The sequence below is a fragment of the Gastrolobium bilobum genome, unplaced genomic scaffold (genome assembly GCF_033153095.1).
Source record: "Gastrolobium bilobum isolate Gb01-03AN ecotype WA unplaced genomic scaffold, APGP_CSIRO_Gbil_v1 utg22961, whole genome shotgun sequence".
Taxonomy (NCBI): domain Eukaryota; kingdom Viridiplantae; phylum Streptophyta; class Magnoliopsida; order Fabales; family Fabaceae; genus Gastrolobium; species Gastrolobium bilobum.
In genome coordinates, this window is record NW_026897314.1 from 264175 (window position 1) to 283479 (window position 19305).

Consider the following 19305-nt stretch of genomic DNA (forward strand, 5'->3'; position numbering starts at 1 on the left):
GTGCAGCAATCAAATACTTTCAGGGGATAGGATATTGTGACAACCAAGTCATGTTACACCCATGTGACAACCAGTCAATCTCACCGTTAAATTAGATATTTGATCTAACGATCCAGATTTAATCCTTATATACACCCTCACTTCCCCTTTCTCTCTGATCATACTCTCTCTTTTCCCTTCTCTCTCATCAGAATCTTTCTCTTCCCTTCTCTTTCATCATACTATCTACCACCGCGCCGCCGCGCACTCCACCGCCGCCGCCACAGGAGGAAGGAGAATGTTCCCCCAGAGCAAAATACAAGCGTGCCCTTGAATTCTTCACCTTGCAACGAATCAAATGTCCTTTAGTCCAAACCCCTATTGCCAGAAATTGCAGTTGATTCTAGTCTGTCAAATTGGTTGATTACTCCTAATTATAATGTCTCCAAGATCACAATTCATTGTCAATGATGCAGATATGTCATTGAAGAATCAGAGACTTGGAAGATATTAACCCCATGAATTTCACACAGGAAAGTGCAATATGATACTACCAGCCTATTATTGGTGGAAACCAATTTGAAAGGATAACGCATCTGTTTTCAAAAAAAAAAAAGGATAACGCATCAAAATTTGATTCTTATGTATAAGCCAGTTGGAATGATTTTCATTGTATTTGTGTGTCTAATTATTATCCTGTATTTTGTTTTGTTTTGTTTTTTGGAAGAGTTATGTCGTGATCAATGCAGTGTATTTGAAAGGATAACGCATCTGTTTTCAAAAAAAAAAAAAGAATAACGCATCAAAATTTGATTCTTATGTATAAGCCAGTTGGAATGATTTTCATTGTATTTGTGTGTCTAATTATTATCCTGTATTTTGTTTTGTTTTGTTTTTTGGAAGAGTTATGTCGTGATCAATGCAGTGTATTTGTCTGTGTTTATGTCTTTCATTTTGCAAAGCAATGTTTGAACCAATTTGGTGAGGTTCTTGCAAAAATTAGAAGCAGGGCGGAAGTTACAAACACATGATTACAGATAAGAAGCAGGGCGGAAGTTACAAAACCCGGAAGGTTGTAACAATCAACTACACAGATTTTGGTTCAGAAAGTTATTAATTATAGACCACAAAATCTACAAAATCCAAATTAAGCAGTATCAAACAATAAGCACCAAATGTTAGATTGTTCATATCAAGAAGATCCAGGTGATCGTTTTCCTGTGGCGGCGGCGGTGAATTAGAGGGGGAGGCGCGGCGACGGCGGCAGTAGATAGTATGATGAGAGAGAAGGGAAGAGAGAGATTGTGATGAGAGAGAAGGGAAAAGAGAGAGTATGATCAGAGAGAAAGGGGAGAGAGAAGGGGAAGTGAGGGTGTATATAAGGATTAAATCTGGATCGTTAGATCAAAAACCTAATTTAACGGTGAGATTGACTGGTTGTCACATGAGTGTAACATGACTTGGTTGTCACAATATCCTATCCCTTGATTTTATATTCAAGAAATAGGTATTAAGTATGGGTAAAGGATTTCTCTGCATAAGTTATCTCCAGTGAGTCCAAAACGATGTCGTTTTTGGGTAGAAATCAAGGTATTTTTGTAATTTTAATATATTGCAGGTTATATTAGTTTTTATCATTATAATTTTTTATTCTTATAACTCTAAAATGATATCGTTTTAAGTCCACTAGAGATAACTTTATCTCCAGCGACCGGAGAAATACTTTTCCCATTAAGTATTGAGGAAGGTGATACTAACAATTGTTTTTTTTTTTTGGTAAACGGTGATACTAACCATTTATTTTTGTTTATAATCTCTTATAATTATATTTTAACAATTAATTTTTGTCAATTAACAGTTATTATTTTTGTAAATTAAACTCATTAATTAATTATTAATTCGTAATAAATAATAACTATTGATTGATGAAAATTAATGGTTAAGATATAGTTGTAAACGAAAATAAGTTATAAATATAACATATTTTTTAAATATTTACTAAAATAGATATGTATTCAGATTTATTCTGGATTGTAGTGTTCAGAAATTAATTTTGTTGTAGAATTCTCCTTAGCAAAGTAATTCCCCTTAAATATACGATTAACCACGTAGATAAGCAAAACAGTCAAAATTCTCAGGTCTTCCTAAAATATATCCTATTTTAGAAAGTTGATTATCCGAGAGAACCAGATCAGATATAATTTTTTTTTTTTTAAAAAAAAACTATATGATGCTCAATTAATTATTTAAGGATTTTCGGTTTAACAAATTACGAATGGGAAAAATGTTTCTGCAGTTAATGCAGATAAGTTATCTGTATTTATTTTCAAAACGACGTCGTTTTAGTATTGAAATCTTAAAAAATTATAAATATAAAGACTATTATAATCCTGAAATAAATTAAAATTACAAGAACACCATGATTTTCTCTCAAAAACGACGTCGTATTGAATTTACTGCAGATAACTTATCTGCAGTAACTGCAGAAAAAATGAACCCATTAAGAATTGATATTAAGTAAATTATTTTTGGGTTTGCTTTTTTTGCGGTTACGACAGATAAGTTATCTGCAGTAAGCCTAATACGATATTATTTTGAGGCAAAAATCATGGTGTTTTTGTAATTTTAATTTATTTCAGAGTTATTATAGTCTTTATAATTATAATTTTTTAATATTTTAATCTCAAAACAACGTCATTTGGGAGTAAATATTTTTCTGATTGTATTTTCATATAATAAACGAGTCAAATTTTTACATCATTGCCCTTGCCAAGCGTTTGTCGGGTAGTTCATTTCATAGTTCTTCAATTATCACACTAGACTGACTTTGTTTTTAGGCACACACTAGGCTGAGTGGTTGAATTTTAACTATGTGACAGTTCATTAGTGGCAAAACCTTATTGGTTTAGTATAAAAAACAGGTACCTTAATGATTTGATGAAACCAAGCTTTATTGTTCTTCAAAATAAGTCGCAATCACGCCCCATCCCTTGCACAAAAATTATATCTGGTAGATAACACGAAGCATAGTGACAAGTGACTAGTGAGTGGCTATACGAGCTTGGAGTTGGATAAAAAGCACTTATGAGTAAAATGACAAATAAGGAACCACCACGACCAAGCAAAATGACAAATAAGTATGATGATATCTTAGCAATAAAAGACAAATAGGTGCCCAAATGATGTATCTGAGTGGCATTAACCTTTTGGTAAGATTTTCTTTTTCTTTTTTTTGTTCACTGTGGATCATCTTGTCATCTGCTCCTTATGTTATTCTTAGTGTCGGGCTGTCACATTTTCATTTACTTTTTTTTGCTTCTAAAATCAATATAAAGTCTTTACAAGTCTTTGTGATAATTTTAAGACGAATCGAGAAAAAGATATTTTTTATTTCCACTTGGATTTGCACGACTTGAATCCGATTGAATTGTTCCCTTTATTATCCGGTCATAAAATGACATGTCCTGTCCGCCTCAATTATAAAATAGATAATTATTAAATTGTAACTGTTCATTTATTTTTATATGATTATGATCGTCTTACATAGTTATATCATATTTTTTTAAAATATGAGAAGATCCATTTTCAGTTCTCTTACTTTCAAGGACAAATCAGAGAAATATAATGTGATAATCTGATGACCGGTATGATTTTGATAACATTGATGCACACCTATATTCTCCATGGAATGGATTCTTTCGCCCTGTGTGTGTGATTTCATATGATCAAGTCATGTCTCAACTACTGGCGGACAAATCAACGGTTGAAATAAATAAAAGAAAAATATATTAAAAAATAGAGTGGAAAAGAATAACCTATCAATAATTAAGAATCTTTCACATGAGCTAATAACGTAAAATCATGCATAATAGAATCCATTCCCACTGTCCATTGAGCCGCAGGAAGCAAGCCACAGTTTCCTGTACTTTCATTAACATTATAAAACTAAAATAAGAAGCAAGCTAGATTATACATTATACATTTTTCTTTTCTGGCAGGGTTATGCCAAAAACTCTAACCTCCCCTACAATCTGCACAAAAATGCACAAAACACCCTGCAACAGTTCTGTTTCTACCACAGCCCATTGGACACATCATGTACAGTAAGAAATTCTTCAAAATTCACAACATGCATGGGTACCATTACCAACTAACTACTTTTCGCAAACAACTACAAGAATTTTTGCAGCCAATGACAGTTTTCTGCATCCTTCTCTAATTTGTCCCTTAACTTCCGTACTTCTTGCAAAGCTTTCCCTTTATCCATGGTTTCTAGTGGCAAAGCAACAAATGCTTCAAGAATTTGGCGAGCCCTTGCAGCACCTTGAGACATGTCATCAGGTTCAAATACTCTCTTACGCTTAGAACCCACCTGCTAATTATAACGGCAAATCTTTAATGGTTCATTCTAACGAAGTACGTCTCTTTAAAATGATTAGAATTGTATTAAAATTTATTTATTACAATTTTGCAGAGAGAAAAGCATAAATTTACAGTAGATAACATTGAAGCAACTATTTACAACATTCTTTTTTTTTCAAATTCAGACAAGTCAGACAACTGTTTCCAACATGTTAACAAGAAAATATTGAAACAAGGGGGGAATAAAAGAAAAGTAGCTCAGCAAACAGTGAGACACACACAAGACAGTGACATCCTTTGAAGCTTGAACACGAGGGGTTGAGTACAAATGCAAGTGACATGCTCCCATATATTAGCACGGAACCAGTTTTATAAGGTAGATGTTTCCCCCTATACTGAATAAATAATGTTAGGAGACGTTTCATATATCAACCAGATACTATTTTACTTGAGCTTTCCAAATTAGATTCGTCGACTTCAACCACTAGAATCAGAGGAAAAATCTTATATGCCAGGAAATTGCGGAGACAACTCTACTGAATTTAGAAATTTGAGAAAAATCTGCCAAACATGGGTAGCATTGGAATTAAACCAAAACAAAGATATTTCAATTCAGGAAGCAAGTTCTTTCAAGAACTGGGGACACGTACAACTAATAGCTGAGAAAGGCAAACAAATAGAAAGCATATATAGAGAGAGAATATTTTATATCTCACTAGTTGGGATATAATAGGAGTGCTTTTTTTTTTTTAATTAGGAAAAATAATTCCCAGTCATAAAATAACATGCTACTAAGCAAGACCAAATTTTTGCCTTACTTTCCCATCCGTTTATTCTGAGAAATAATATTTTCATGCCATACTACGAGCCACAAAAAAAATGCTATAAGCTATACCTCATCTGTAGTACCAGCCAAGGATATTGAAGAAGGAGAAAAATCTTCCAATTCTGCAGCCTTTTCTCTAGCTAGGGAAACAACACTTTCAGGGAAGTTTGCAAACTCAGCAACATGAATACCAAAACTCTGATCACAAGCTCCTGGTTCAACCTAAAAAGTAGAAACACATGAAAAAAAAGAAAAAAGCAAATTATTATTTGACCACAGCACTACAGTTTTTGAACTTTATGACTTTTTGAGAAGGTAAAAATGAACAAGCTCATTGTTACACCAAGCTCATTTGGAATATTAACATCTTTTAATGGACGCAGTGCATAATAAACAATAACAAGGGTCCTGTAAGATTTATATGACTGGAACACTGCAATGGGACAGACTACAAACGATGAAATACATAAACAATATCAATGTGTTTGTGGGTAACAAAGATATGTAGGCAGAAGGGAGAGTCATTCAATCTCTATACATGTTCTTGAGGAACTGAGTCTCTTCTTTCCTTTCTGGAAGTACTTAGGTGATGATAAATATGACACCGGTTGGTTGTCGGATGATTGTTCTGAATAATTGTCAGTTTTTATTGAAGATATGTACTGTTGGCGAGAAACAAGAGGATTTTCCATTATAAACAAGTCTAATTATAGTCTAACCTTTCAAGGTTTCCCGTGAGATTTGTAGCCTTAACTCAGGCCACATGTATCTACTTTATTTCATTGTTTATAAAGTTTTGTTTCCTTTACAACTTCACATATCCTTCAATTTTTTGCAATATCACCTTCTAGTAAACTAGTTATAAAAGAAACATCATGAAAAGATATGCTGAAAGCGGAATATATTTTTTTTGGTGCAATGTCTGGAAACGATTTTACTGGTACATGTCAAGTGGATGGGGAGAAAATAAAAATTGAAGCATGAACAACTCTAAGAATTCTTGAATTAATTTTCAAGTTGAGAAATCAGGTAGAAGCGAAACCAATTGCACCATTATATCAACAGATTTTATCTTTTAATTTTTAATTATGTAATTTACTCTATCATTGAAGGGCCGGCTTGGCTCAGCGGTAAGCTTGCTTGCCGTGGTGTGTCAGGTCGCGGGTTCGAATCAGCCTCTCTGCAAAAAGCAGGGGAAAGACTGCCTAGAGTATTCCCTTCCCCAGACACTCACGAAGTGGGTATTTGAACTGGGTCGGCCCTTTAATTTACTCTATCATTAAAAGTCAGCTGCCTCCAACCCACCAAATCAGGGTAATACCATATAAAGATAATTACGGTCTTGGGCTAATCAAGCTTTAAATAGGCATTTTTCAAGGTGAAATAACACATAGTTGAATCCAGAAACAAAAAAATTGCAAGAAAATGAACCCCATGAAGTTAGTTTCAAGCCTCTAAGGTAATATTCTATGAGATAGGATATTGTTACTACCAATTAGTGTTACTACCAATGTCACTACACTTTGTTTCACCGTTACATATTTAATGCGACACATTAAATATGGGGAATCATAATCATACAAAGGTGAAAATAAATATAACCGTTGGATCAACATAATCGATCTAACGGTGAAACAAAGTGGTAGTGACATTGGTAGTAACACTAATTGATAGTAACAATATCCTATCTCATATTCTATTTCTTGTCACCTTCTGAAGATTTATAAGTTATAACCATAATAGGAGCTCTACCCCTTAAACACCATCTTCTATTTATTTATTTTTCAAGGGATATTGGAAAGAGTTAAATAATCGAACTAATGTAGGGCCCTTTTTTGTGCTTTTTTCGGAAGCAATTTTCAAATTAAGAAATTAAAAAACATGTTCAATTTTTTTTTCTATATTTATTTAAGTTTTTCAAAACAAGCAAATCCCTACCCTACCCAAAAAAAAAAATTGAAAGAAAGAAAAAGCAGTTTAAGTTCTTTTCTCATAAACTAGAAAGAGTGGCTTCTGAAAAAAAGATACATCAGAAAATCGCTTTTTTTTTTAAGTATATCCAAAAGCATCCCTAGTTCAATGAGGAACACTCTTCATAAAACCAATAGAATAAAGGACGTGTTATATGAAAAAGAATGTTTGGAATGCATATACCTTGTAAAGCATAGTTAGCTTGCGAGTTGATGTATCAATATGTGCACTAACATGATAGTTTGCCACCCCAACAATTTTCTTCTGCGGATCATCATTTACTTTTTCAAAAGCTAATGCAGTCAGTTCGTGAAAGTGGGTTGCAAACAAAGTAGGTGCTTTGATCACTCCAACAATGTGCTCACAAATGGCCCAAGCTAGACCTGCATATCACATGAAAACTTATTATAATGCACTGAATTGTTTATTAAGATCTTTTAATCAGCATTCTATGCTAAGCGAACTGTTTCAACCATCAGTTTATTAGGATACGTTGACGACAATGTCAAACATTATACCTTACACCACTTAATAATTTTTCACAGAATGTAATTCTCATCAATCCAACCTTTAAATTACAAACAGCCACCATGTTGACCTTGCACATAAAATTTAAGAAAAATTGGATATCAATAAACATTTAATCATATGGTTGTTTTTCACTCCTTATATTGACAAGCATATAATGTTGAGGCTATTTCATGTGATAGGAGCTTTTATCCAACAGTGGATTTCGTGAAAAAGACATCTTATACATACAATGGTGTTTGCACCAAAAAAGAAAAGAAAAAAGAGTTAAGCAATGATGTAAGATTGATTTTGTTTTATATTGGTGTCAACAGATGCTAACCCATACATACAAAGGCTCCTAAAGTTCTTACTTATTTCCCTTTTTAATCTTTAAGCTGAATTCTTATTTTATATTGCCTTACACATACAACTCTAATATATACATATACTATATCTTATGGGAGGGGGAGGGGGGACAACAAAAGTTCAGCCAAGTCTTTCAATCAATGATCTTTAGAACACCTTTATGAATAGTCACTTCAAATTAGCAAAGCTGAATTGATATTACCATTCATGATGAAGGACTCTATCACTGGCAGAGAATTTTCTTGACCATAAAATTTCCAGAAATGGTCCAACTATATAATGTGATAACTGACCAAAGACAGAAAAAGAAAACACAGAAATTCTATAACATCTAAATTTTAGAATTTGGATAGAAGATGAGGTTTACAAATGTTTTTTTTTTTTTTTTTCATCTTAAATGCAGCACTTAAATAGTTCGTGAGACCCAATTTTAGGTTAAGGCCGTTGTATGGGCCACTCATGAAGCACTATGTGAGAAAGTTTTTGTTGTCCACACATATTCTAACAATTATGATTCAGATTTAAGACGTTGGAACACCAACAAATTAAAGGAACTATTAAGAGTGAAACAAACCAAATCCGTCATAAGTTGATGTCCCGCGTCCCAACTCATCAATGATTATCAAGGACTTGTCCGTAGCTCCTTTTAATATTGATGCAGTTTCAAGCATTTCTTGCATAAAGGTAGAAACTCCACGAAGCTGTGGGGGGGAATAAAAAAATCCTCAGAATTCATATTAAGGATATAATAATAGATTTAATAAGCAGCATTGCATAATAACTTAAAATCGTTTTTTACAGATGAGATTCAAAAAAAGAATAAAATATCATTCTATATGGGCACTGGATAAAAGTGATGATTTGGCAGCTGGTAATACCATTACAGTCACTTTCAAAATTTTGACCAGTTTCAGGCAACTCCCAGTCTCCCAATCCCATTACTGTTATTATTTATTCTTCTTAGAATATCTGGTCAAATCAGTTAGGATATCATGTATACATTGTAGAATCAATTAGGAACCAATTTCGGATTATATGTCTGGGATTGAATCATTGTAATTAATAATAACACTAATACATATAGAGACTGTGTAGACTGTTACAGTCACACACATTCATCCCATAGGATTTATTTGCTGAACTTCAAGGATTCTAATAAAACAAAATTAAAGTGACATAAGAAGAAAAAAGCTCAATTTTATGCATTTTAAACACAAATAGCTAATCTTAACAGTATTATAAAATATCAATCTACAAGTTGCTTTATGTTGAGTAAAATTCTTAGACAAAGGGTGTGCAATTGTGCATGATAACATCCGGAAAAAAAAAATTCTAATTTTAATCTGGGGAATAAATATGGCTGAAAATTGAATTTGACAAAACTGGTTTATTTTTCAGTTACAGATAATGAACAGGTACACCAAAAACAAAAATTGGAAAAAAAGAAAAGAACATTTTTTAACTTGTTGGCTCCTGAGCACAGTAATAGACAATTATTATAATCCAGAAAAAGGGCCAAAGAACAAAATGGTTGTCATACACACCCAAAGCTATTAACAAGGAGAAATGCTATTAAAAGGGCAAAGAATATGGTATAGGACTCACTTGGCAGTCACCTGCACCAACGCGAGCGAAAATGCAATCACGAACAGATATGCTGGCTTTGTCACAAGGAACAAAGGAACCAACTTGTGCCATCAAAACATTTACGCCCACCTATATATAGAGAAAACTTTATGCTAACCAAATCTCCAACCTCAGGTACAAAGGATACAATAATCTGGATTGTACATGAAGACTAAAATGTCTATACAAATAAAGGCAAGGCACCCAAAATTGATGGTTATGCTTAACACCGGCATAAAAGCATAAGAATGAGGTCCCGACAATTGAATTCATAAGACAATAAGATGGTGATTATTTTTTCTTCTTCTAGTAAGCAGTTTTTTCCCCAATAAAGTGGTAGAGAAGATAAAAGTACCTGCCGGATGAATGTTGATTTCCCACCCATGTTAGGCCCTGTTATTATTTGAAACCAACTTTTTCCTCTGATCTGGTTTGTTACGAAAAGCAAAGAGAAACTCAAAAGTTACCCCAATTCAAAATAAAGAAAAGCTTGTTACTTTTTAGGGATCACATGAATACTTACAAGCTTACAATCATTTGGTATAAAATTCACCCAGTCTTGTGCCTCCACACAAGGATGTCTGCTGCCTTCTAAAATAATATCTCCTTTGTCCTATTAAAGCCAAGATGACAATGTTCAATGCTAATCCTCAAAAAGAGCCACCCCAACCAAAATGGGGGGAAAGCAAAAAGAGAGGGGAAAAAGCAAGAAGAATATGATGCGGTTATTATAAAAATAGCAAAATAACCGTTAACTGAGTACCGATGAAGTGATGTCAGGCCTTGTGTAGGGAGTAGGACAACTAGAAGCCAAATCAGCAAAGCTTAGTAACACATCCAATTCAGAAATTAATTCAGCTAATGATTCAAACACCTGCAGAAGGAAAATTCTTCAATCAAGAGCAGAAGAAACAAACAATCAAAATACACAATAAGTGTGTGGTTGGATAACTTGGATTAGATTATATTGAATTTAAAATGGCTTATAATCAAAAGCTTGCTGGGAGATTTTTTATTATTTTTATTTTTAGGGAATGGGGGTGGGGGGAAGCAATTTTTCCTTACAATTTAATCTAACATGCTATAAATATACCCACCTCAGAGAAAGTTGATGCAGTTTGAACTACTCTATTAACCAACTCTTTTTGACAACTCTTGTACTCCTCAAGAATCTGTTGATACTGGTCCCCCAGTTTTTTTAGCTTCGTGTTGGTAAACTTCACTCCATCTTTACGGGTTTCCAGTACAATAAACTGGGTGCTGAGCTTCTTCCTAATTTTTGGCTCTTCCTTCTTTGTGATTCTAAAAACATGTCCAAATTGAGTGCCTTTGTCTAACTTTAATGCCTTATCTATAGGCAGATCAAGATCATCAGCAGTTTGTCTATGCAAGTTATGTATTTGGCTCTCTAGTAACTCTTGCTTCTCCTTTAGTTTGGTTAGTGTAGAGTCATAACTTGAAGAAATCATGTATTCCCTGTTCTCTAGTTGATCAAGGTCAACAGAAGCTTCTACAAGACCAATGAATTTGTTTAAGTGATCACCGTCAGTCCATAACTCAAGAGGTTCCAAATACCTGCTCTTCATCATTGAGGAAAATTGTCCATCATATCTTTCCAAAACACTTTTAATGTATGGTAGTCTTATACTTGACTGCATTCAAAAGACAATAATGGAGTTAGAAGATGTCATATTATTAACCAAATGTGGAGAGTTCTATATAATAGATAATACAGTTGGAGTGAATGTAAAGTGAGCTCCTAGTCAATAAAAAGCATATTGCTGCTAATACATGTATAAAAGAAGAAAAAGGGGGGCAGAGAGATTCTCTATGACATTTATGCTGAAATATTCAACAGAGTGAAGAACATGTCTGATATTAAATAGTAACAATAATAAATAAAAGCTTACCAAAGAGAAAAAGGAAAAAGAAAATAATTAAAATTCTTGATTGATTCTTTATCCCAATTCACCTTTAAAAAAATTTAAAAAAAAACCCTATTGAATACAAAATCTGAACAATTAAGAACAGTATTACAGATTTCAGAGGTGGATCACAATGTAAGTACAAATACAATTGTAAGATAGCCATAGCAAGGTAAAATTCTAAATTTTCCATTAAACATAACAGTAAATACAGAAAAAAGTTTACCTGATAAAGTTTAACAATATGTTGCAGACCAGCTCTTTGCTTCTGAAGATTATGCACCAGTCGCTCAATGTCTGATATTCTTTTCAGATGCTGCCTCAGATCTTGGCGAAGCATGGTGTCCTCTACAAATGCTTGTACCACATCCAGCCTGGAATTAATTTCTTTTACATCTAATAAGGGCTGTTTTAGCCAGATGTGCAATAACCGTTTCCCCATTCCAGCTGTACAGGTCCTATTCATGAGACCAAACAAACTGAAATTTTTGTTTGCATCAGTTTTGCTTTCCAAGACATTAAGTGCCCTCATGGCTGCAGAATCTAACCTCATGTAACTGTCAAGATTGTACCTACGAAGAGTAAAATTTTCATAATTGCTTTCATCTGCAAGTAACTCTGCATAAGATAGTAATGCCCCCAGAGCACCAGGTGCAAATTCAAATCCAGACACTAAATCTTGAACTGGTTCAATAGAACCTTTAACCAGCCTGCCAAGATCCTGTACCAGATCCCTGGTTTTAAACTCAGATTTCTTTCTCTCAGTTAACATCACACCACATTTAGTCAATACATCACACAACATTCTATTTTCAATAGATTTGCCACAATCAATGGGCAGAAGGCATTCTTTGCAGCCAAGAGCAACCAATGCTGACTCCACATTTGTGAAGTGACTGTCATCAAGGAATTCAGCCATCCCAAGTACTCTCTTAGTTAGATCAACAAATCCTAACCCAATGGTGCACCCATTTTCACGAAAGTTAAGTGATAGTGCAACAACAACTGGAGAATCTTGCATTTCACTGTTAGCAAACAGAACATCTTCAAAACTGCCAATATTACCAGGTGTTCCACTTTTGACCAGTCTCCAATTAGAACTACTACCCTCATAGAGCTCAAGAGTATGGTCCGTTCTCTCCAAAAGTAGATCACGGGCAATTGTTTCAAACATGTTCCTACTGACACTTACACTGGAAAGAGCATCTGATCCACTACCTAGTTGTCTCAAAGCTGTAGTAGTGTGGTAGTAGGTCTTGGCAATGAATGTTGCATTCTCACCATGAGCCGTATAGTAGTCCTGAATAATTTAAAAAGGATCTCTAATCCAGTGATGATCATCATAATGCACAAAATGGAGGAAATAAAAATAAAGAATCTCCTTGTCACAATATACACAAAAATCTATTTAACAAGAAGCCATACTGATAATTTATAAAGAAAATTGTGGAAACTCGTCAGAAGATGAAATGAAACAGCAGCAAAATGGTTTGTAAACTGAAAAATTAGATAATAATTTTTCTAGAAGTAGTACTTTTGGGGTTAATAAGCTTTAACCATCATATTTAAACAATGCAAAACTAGTATCTAAACAAGATATCTTTTATTACGGCACATATTATACAGTAATGTTCCAGAATACATGAGCATTGAAAAATCTAGTACCTAGTCCCACCAAAATTACTTCAGGATTACAAATTTCACAAATTTTCTAAGGAATATATCTGAGGTGAAATAAGTCTCTTTATATACATTTATTCTTCTTCAGCAAAGCCATAGAAGTAAACTAAGTGAAGACTTAAGAAATAATGTGTTAGATCCTAATCCAAGGTATGAGACTTGGAGTCCCACATTGGTTATATGGGTGACTATTGTGGGGTTTATATGGACTTTGGGCTCTCCTACCTCTTGGGCTAGCTTTTGGGGTGAGGTTCTCCCAAGGTTCGTATCATAATGATATTTCAAAGATCAGAAACTTCCTCTCAAAACATCTTAAAGAAGTGCCTATATAGAAAATATACTACTTGGCATCTATTGAACAGGGTCATCAAAAACATAATAAAGAAGAGATGAATAACCAGCATTAAACTTACTCGGCGATCAAAAAATCGAATGGCCCTTGGGTCCTGTAACACATGTGAATAAACACAACAAATGATAAACAAATAATACTGATATATGATCTATGTCAAAACCATTAAACTAATGTAAGCAAAGGAATAAAAAATGGATTGTGTTCATGCACACCCACGTACATTTTCATCATGGCATTGGTTTCAAGTAACGAATAAGAAATGAAAAAATTGTTAAACAACAATGCTTTGACATTCCATTACATGTTAAATTATGAGTCTTGAAAACAAGTAGTATCAAATATTTGCTATTACATATATAAGTTGGGGAAGGGTTGACACCATTATAAATTTTGATATACCTACAACACCACTTAATAACTTCCGGTAAATAATTTTGATGGGTCTAAACAAATTTTAACTAATTATCAAGTTATAGCATGCCAAAATTTAGAAAAATTAAACAATAATAAGTATATGACAAAGTGATTGATATTTAATCCCTTTGAAAAGTATGTTATAAGTTAATATGTAGACACTTTAATGAAGTGAAAAAGAACAACGTTAGCCAAATATGAAATTTTATGAGCATGTTGGAGGTCATGAAAGAATCATACTTTTAGCAACCAAAGAGAAAATGGGGTATTCATATAATGCTATACCCTCCCAACAGAGCCATACCCAATTCTGAGAGAAATGATCGAAAAAGACAAAAAAGGAAAACACTTACATGGGGTAGGGTTTTGAAAAATGACAGAAACCCTTGTGCTTGCTTAGAATCTAGCAACAGTTATAAATAAAACGATAAAAACTATTAGCAAACTTGAACAAATCAACAATAATAAAAAAAGAAAACAAATTGATCGGCACATAACAAAAATAGAGCAATTTTTTTTTTTTTTTTTTTTAGAAGGAAATGGAAAATCGAGAATGATATTATACCTAATTTGAGCTCAGGGAGCTTATTATTGACATCGTCCAAGTTTTCACCCATTGCTGCAATTAGGGTTCTGTGAAGCGTTAAAGTGTGAAGGGTGAAGAGTGAAGAGTGAAGTGTATCTGATTATGAAATGAAAATGTCTCGGTTGGTATTCATGGCGGGAAATACTCGCGGGCTTTTGCTGAGGCCTCACAATGATCTGTCTCTGAAGCCCACTACTTTAACTGTCATTTGAACAAAGCCCGATCCATCCAAAGACGGAAAAAAATTAAATAGACGGTTTGTTTCTCACTACAAATTTTAAGAATTTATTTCATTTATAAATTAAAATCTTATTTCTACAAATTATAAACTATGAATTAATATAATTTTTTTATTATTATTTGAACCTGTGGCTGTTCTATTCACATTCAATTTCATTAATTGAATCTATATTCATTCATATATGTTTTACATTGATTTTTTTCTTTGAAAATTTAGGACAAGAAGCCTAAACAAGTGAAAGGAAATTACGCATAGCTAAAAGTAGGAGTATAAATGCCTAAAGCGTCAGGAAACATCAAACCCCCAGAAACTAGGAATTATTCTTTCCCTTATGTGTACATGATTTTTATTTATTATTATTATTATCAATATGAAAGTTTCGTGTGATTTATGTATGTGTGTATAAATTATATTGTATAAGTTTCTTAATCATTAAATTCAAGCTTATTTATACTTAGAATCACCGTAAATTGTGCGTTTGGATACCAGCTAGTTCAAGTAGTTCTCGATCACGAGCTATTTCAAACTATTTTAATAAATTTTTAAATTATACTTAATAAAAGTTAAGAACTAATTTAACGCAAAAATTTAAGTCATTGGATAAAAGTCACATTAATAATCTTATGTCATATTTCTCCATAGGTGTTAAAAAAAGGAACAGCGGGGTTTTAAAATAAATATTATTTTATTTGATAAAATTATTTTAGAAAATATTAATTTTAAATGCTTATTCTTGTAAGGGATGTCATTATCCTTGTTGCCCCCACCCCAAGTTAAATATTTATCTTTGAGCAGGCTATTCAGAATGATTCATGAACCTTGCATTAAGCATTTAGAGCTGCATGTGCATTATATTTGTGGTTATATAGTGGAAAATATTTCCAATAACTATATATAGGGGCCGGGCTGAATCTCATTGTTGTGAAAAAATCTAATATACTACCGTAATACTTACATTCAATTAATATCAATAGGAGTATAATATTTGTGCTAACATATTTCCAAAATTTTTTTTTTTTTTTTTAATATTATACTTATATATTCCCAAAATACATATTTTGTAATTTTATTTTTTAATAGAAGTCATAGCCACTACTCAGTATGACAATAGTACTGAAAATAATTCTCTAGGGGGTGTTTGGTACACGGCATTTGGCCGGATTCCCGGGAAACTGAATTTTTCTAAATTTTAAATTTCCAGATATTATCGTAAATTAAATTTAAAAATCATATTTTTGAAAATTGAGATTCCCGGACAAATAAAAATTTCTCCTGTACCAAACGCCCCCTAAGTGGTTTCTGTTTGTGACACATCATAATGCTGACACAATAACTCGTAATACAGTCCCTTTTGTTTTTCTTCTTCTGCGCGTAAAGAAACCCAATTTTCGGTTGCAAGATAATTTCCATTCATTGGCAGACATCATTCGCAAGCTGTTGTTAGAAAGTTGATGCATGTAGCATCATCTTTATGATATCATATGCAATATATATAATATTATTTGAATGTGACCTTTTCTAGCTATAAATAAATACATGGTCGATATCCACCAAAAGAAAAAAATACATGGTTGATATAGTTTTTGACATATATGCATATAAGTCATTTATTGCTTTGGATAACCGCATTAAATCAACAAAGAGCTGAATGTCACTTCAAATTTTATTTCTGGGATAAGAAGGATGAGAAAAATTATGAGAGTGAGCGAAAACTTTTGACTTTGAAAATGTTCTAGAGATATTTTTTGGGCCAGGCCATTTGTTTCCACTACGGCTTTTATATGCGTTCTACTTACATTTCATTTTTAGTGTTCGGCAGCATTTGGTGGAAGAGAAATATTTTTTTATTTGAGAATTTCGATTTTCAAAAATATAATTTTTACATTCAGTTTACGATAATATTTAAAAATTAAAAATTTAAAAAAAATCAATTTCCCGGAAATCTTGAAAAATACCGGGTAACAAATGCCCCAAATTTATCTTCTGTGATCTATCACTGTTATATCTATATCAATGAAAACTCAATCTCACAAACTATCCGATTAAACTTTTCTCAATAGATTGAATATTTTAGATAACTATGGTATATATTTATATGTATTTTTAATTTGCTTAATTTTAAAGAACAAAAATTACTCTCTCTTTTTTCAAAAACGTTCATAGTAAAATTATAATTGTAAGAAGTGATATAAAATAAGCTAATATAAATATACACGTAAGAATTTATTAATCATTGGCCTTAATTACAAGTATTATTAAGTATTAATCCTTACATATACCCTGCTGGGGAACATTGAAGAAGTGCCAATATTTCCAGTTTGACACTAATTAAGCTACGTGCCCAGTTATTTTATCAATCAAAGGAAATGTTCCAAGTTGGGTTTTATTTAACAATCAACTAATAATGATTTGCATGCTGATAATGAAACGCTATATGTAGAAGCCAATAGCTGCTAGTTCTTTCCTATACATATGTCTAATGTTGAAATGGTTTGAAACATGAATTAATGATTGTGATATCTTTATCTAATTAATTCTACCTATCCAAATTATTTTTCACTTGTGCTGTAATTTTTCTGCGTATCAGACCAAGCAGAAAAGAACAAGGGGAAAGACAAAATATCCTTTTGGTATACGACATATGAGAAGACAGAATTCTTTTAAAACAATCATGGTTGCAATTTACCATTTTCTTTTACCATCTTTCCATAAAGAATTTAGCGTGAGACGGTTATTGTTAGGAAAGACAGTAAGAAAAACCCTCTATGCATTTATTCTGGATAGCCCTTATTCTGAATAACCCTCTAATTTCCAAATTAATTACATCATTCCTTAAGCATCACAGATCCAATACCACATTAGTTGATAATAAATTAAGAGAAGATCATATAAATGGAAGGATCCATAAATTCAATCTCTTAAAGTTTTAGGTTGTCACATAATGTTGGACTCACTTGTCATGATTGGGCTAACTTAGCCCATTGATGATGATCCACCACCATGGCTCTCTCTGAGCCCAACTGACAGTGGTAATAGAATTGGTTGGATTCAAGCTAACTAGGTGATTGGCTAGAGGCACTTGAGAAGGAGATTGTTGGGTTATTCAAATACTAGTGAATTACCCGTGCGATGCTCGAAAAAAAAGAATAAAATTATTGCCGCCGTCGTTGGTTAATCATCGCACCGGTAAATCAACAGTTTCATCTTGCTATCGAGCTCTGAACGGTACTATGGTAGAGGCATAAACATGAAGGAACAAAAAAGAAAAAAGAAAACCTATTATTTGAGAATTATCTGAAATAAAAAAGAATTATCTTACTGTTTTGTGTTATTTTTGAACTTTAAAAGGCTACAATATTCACACAAAACTTTGTAAATATCAACCACACACAAAATTTTGCAATTCAGAGGCATTGATTATTATGCAAATAAAATATAATTATGTACTCAATAATTCAGTCTTCAAATATAACTACCAATGAACCTTCTCTTCTGCATTATTATTCAATATGATCCCGTTTTATTGATTCAACCGTACACAAAATTTGCTACAAACTAAAATCAATAATTATACATGAAGAAAAAAAACATTAAATGTTGTGCTGATTGTTCATTTTGTTTAGATGAACTTTTATTTATCACAATATGATTGTTCATTTTATTTAAATATTTGTTTATAAAATATTTTACAGCAATAAATTTAATTATCTTAACCATACAAAGACGGGTTTGTTAGAAAGTAGATATAGGGGAAAATGTGTTCGCGGGCGGGGTAGGACAGCCCTCCGGGCCGAGCCCATTTTGCCACCTCTAATTATCAACATTTTATATCAGCACATAATAGGTTTTCGTATTTATCCATAAAAAAAGGTTTTTATACTTGCGTTTAGATTACTATGTATTTATGTTTTCTGTAGTTGTGACATATATATTACATAAAGAGTTGAAAAATATTTAAGTTAGTATGTTTACTATTATAACAAACATTTCATAGTTGAAGTTGAATGTGGTAATATCAAAAGACCATTCATTAGCTTAATTGCATAAGTATAAATACTTATTAACAATATATATATATATAAGCATATATTTAATGCATCGTATTTAATCTAAATAGGATTAGTTTAGATGCTTGTTTATGAAATATTTACAACAGTAAATCAAATGATCAGCCACACAAATACGGGTTTGTTAGACGATAAACATAAAAAAAAACGTGTTGGCAAACAAACTCTTCTATTTAGCGGGCAGGGTGGGCCGGCCCTCGGGGACGAACCCATTTTATCACCTCTAATTGTCAATATTTTCTATCAGCGTGGGCCGGCCCTCTGGGCCGAGCCCATTTTACCGCCCGTTTGGAAGTTGGGGTGGGCCGGCCCTCCGGGCCGAGCCCATTTTGCCACATTTAACTGTCAGCATTTTATATCAACATGTAATAAATGAGGAGTTGTCTCTAAATTAACT

At 32.8% G+C, this 19305-nt stretch overlaps 1 protein-coding gene across 2 annotated transcripts; it reads right to left on the minus strand.

The window, feature by feature from the left end:
- Positions 1 to 3871: 3871 nt before the first annotated feature.
- On the minus strand, positions 3872 to 14686 carry LOC133305925 (DNA mismatch repair protein MSH2). Of its 2 annotated transcripts, none has more exons than XM_061506186.1 (13): positions 14580 to 14686; positions 14368 to 14417; positions 13659 to 13691; positions 11792 to 12865; positions 10738 to 11292; positions 10404 to 10514; positions 10164 to 10253; positions 9996 to 10067; positions 9620 to 9730; positions 8589 to 8715; positions 7322 to 7521; positions 5237 to 5389; positions 3872 to 4351 (listed from the first exon to the last, which is right to left on the minus strand). In XM_061506186.1, exons 1-13 carry the CDS (start codon positions 14629 to 14631, stop codon positions 4151 to 4153), a joined length of 2829 nt encoding a protein of 942 aa, XP_061362170.1. In that variant the 5' UTR covers positions 14632 to 14686; the 3' UTR covers positions 3872 to 4150. The 2 variants fall into 2 exon arrangements, with proteins under 2 accessions (XP_061362170.1, XP_061362171.1); XM_061506187.1 differs by having other exon boundaries at positions 3872 to 4354.
- Between the last annotated feature and the right edge of the window lie 4619 nt (positions 14687 to 19305).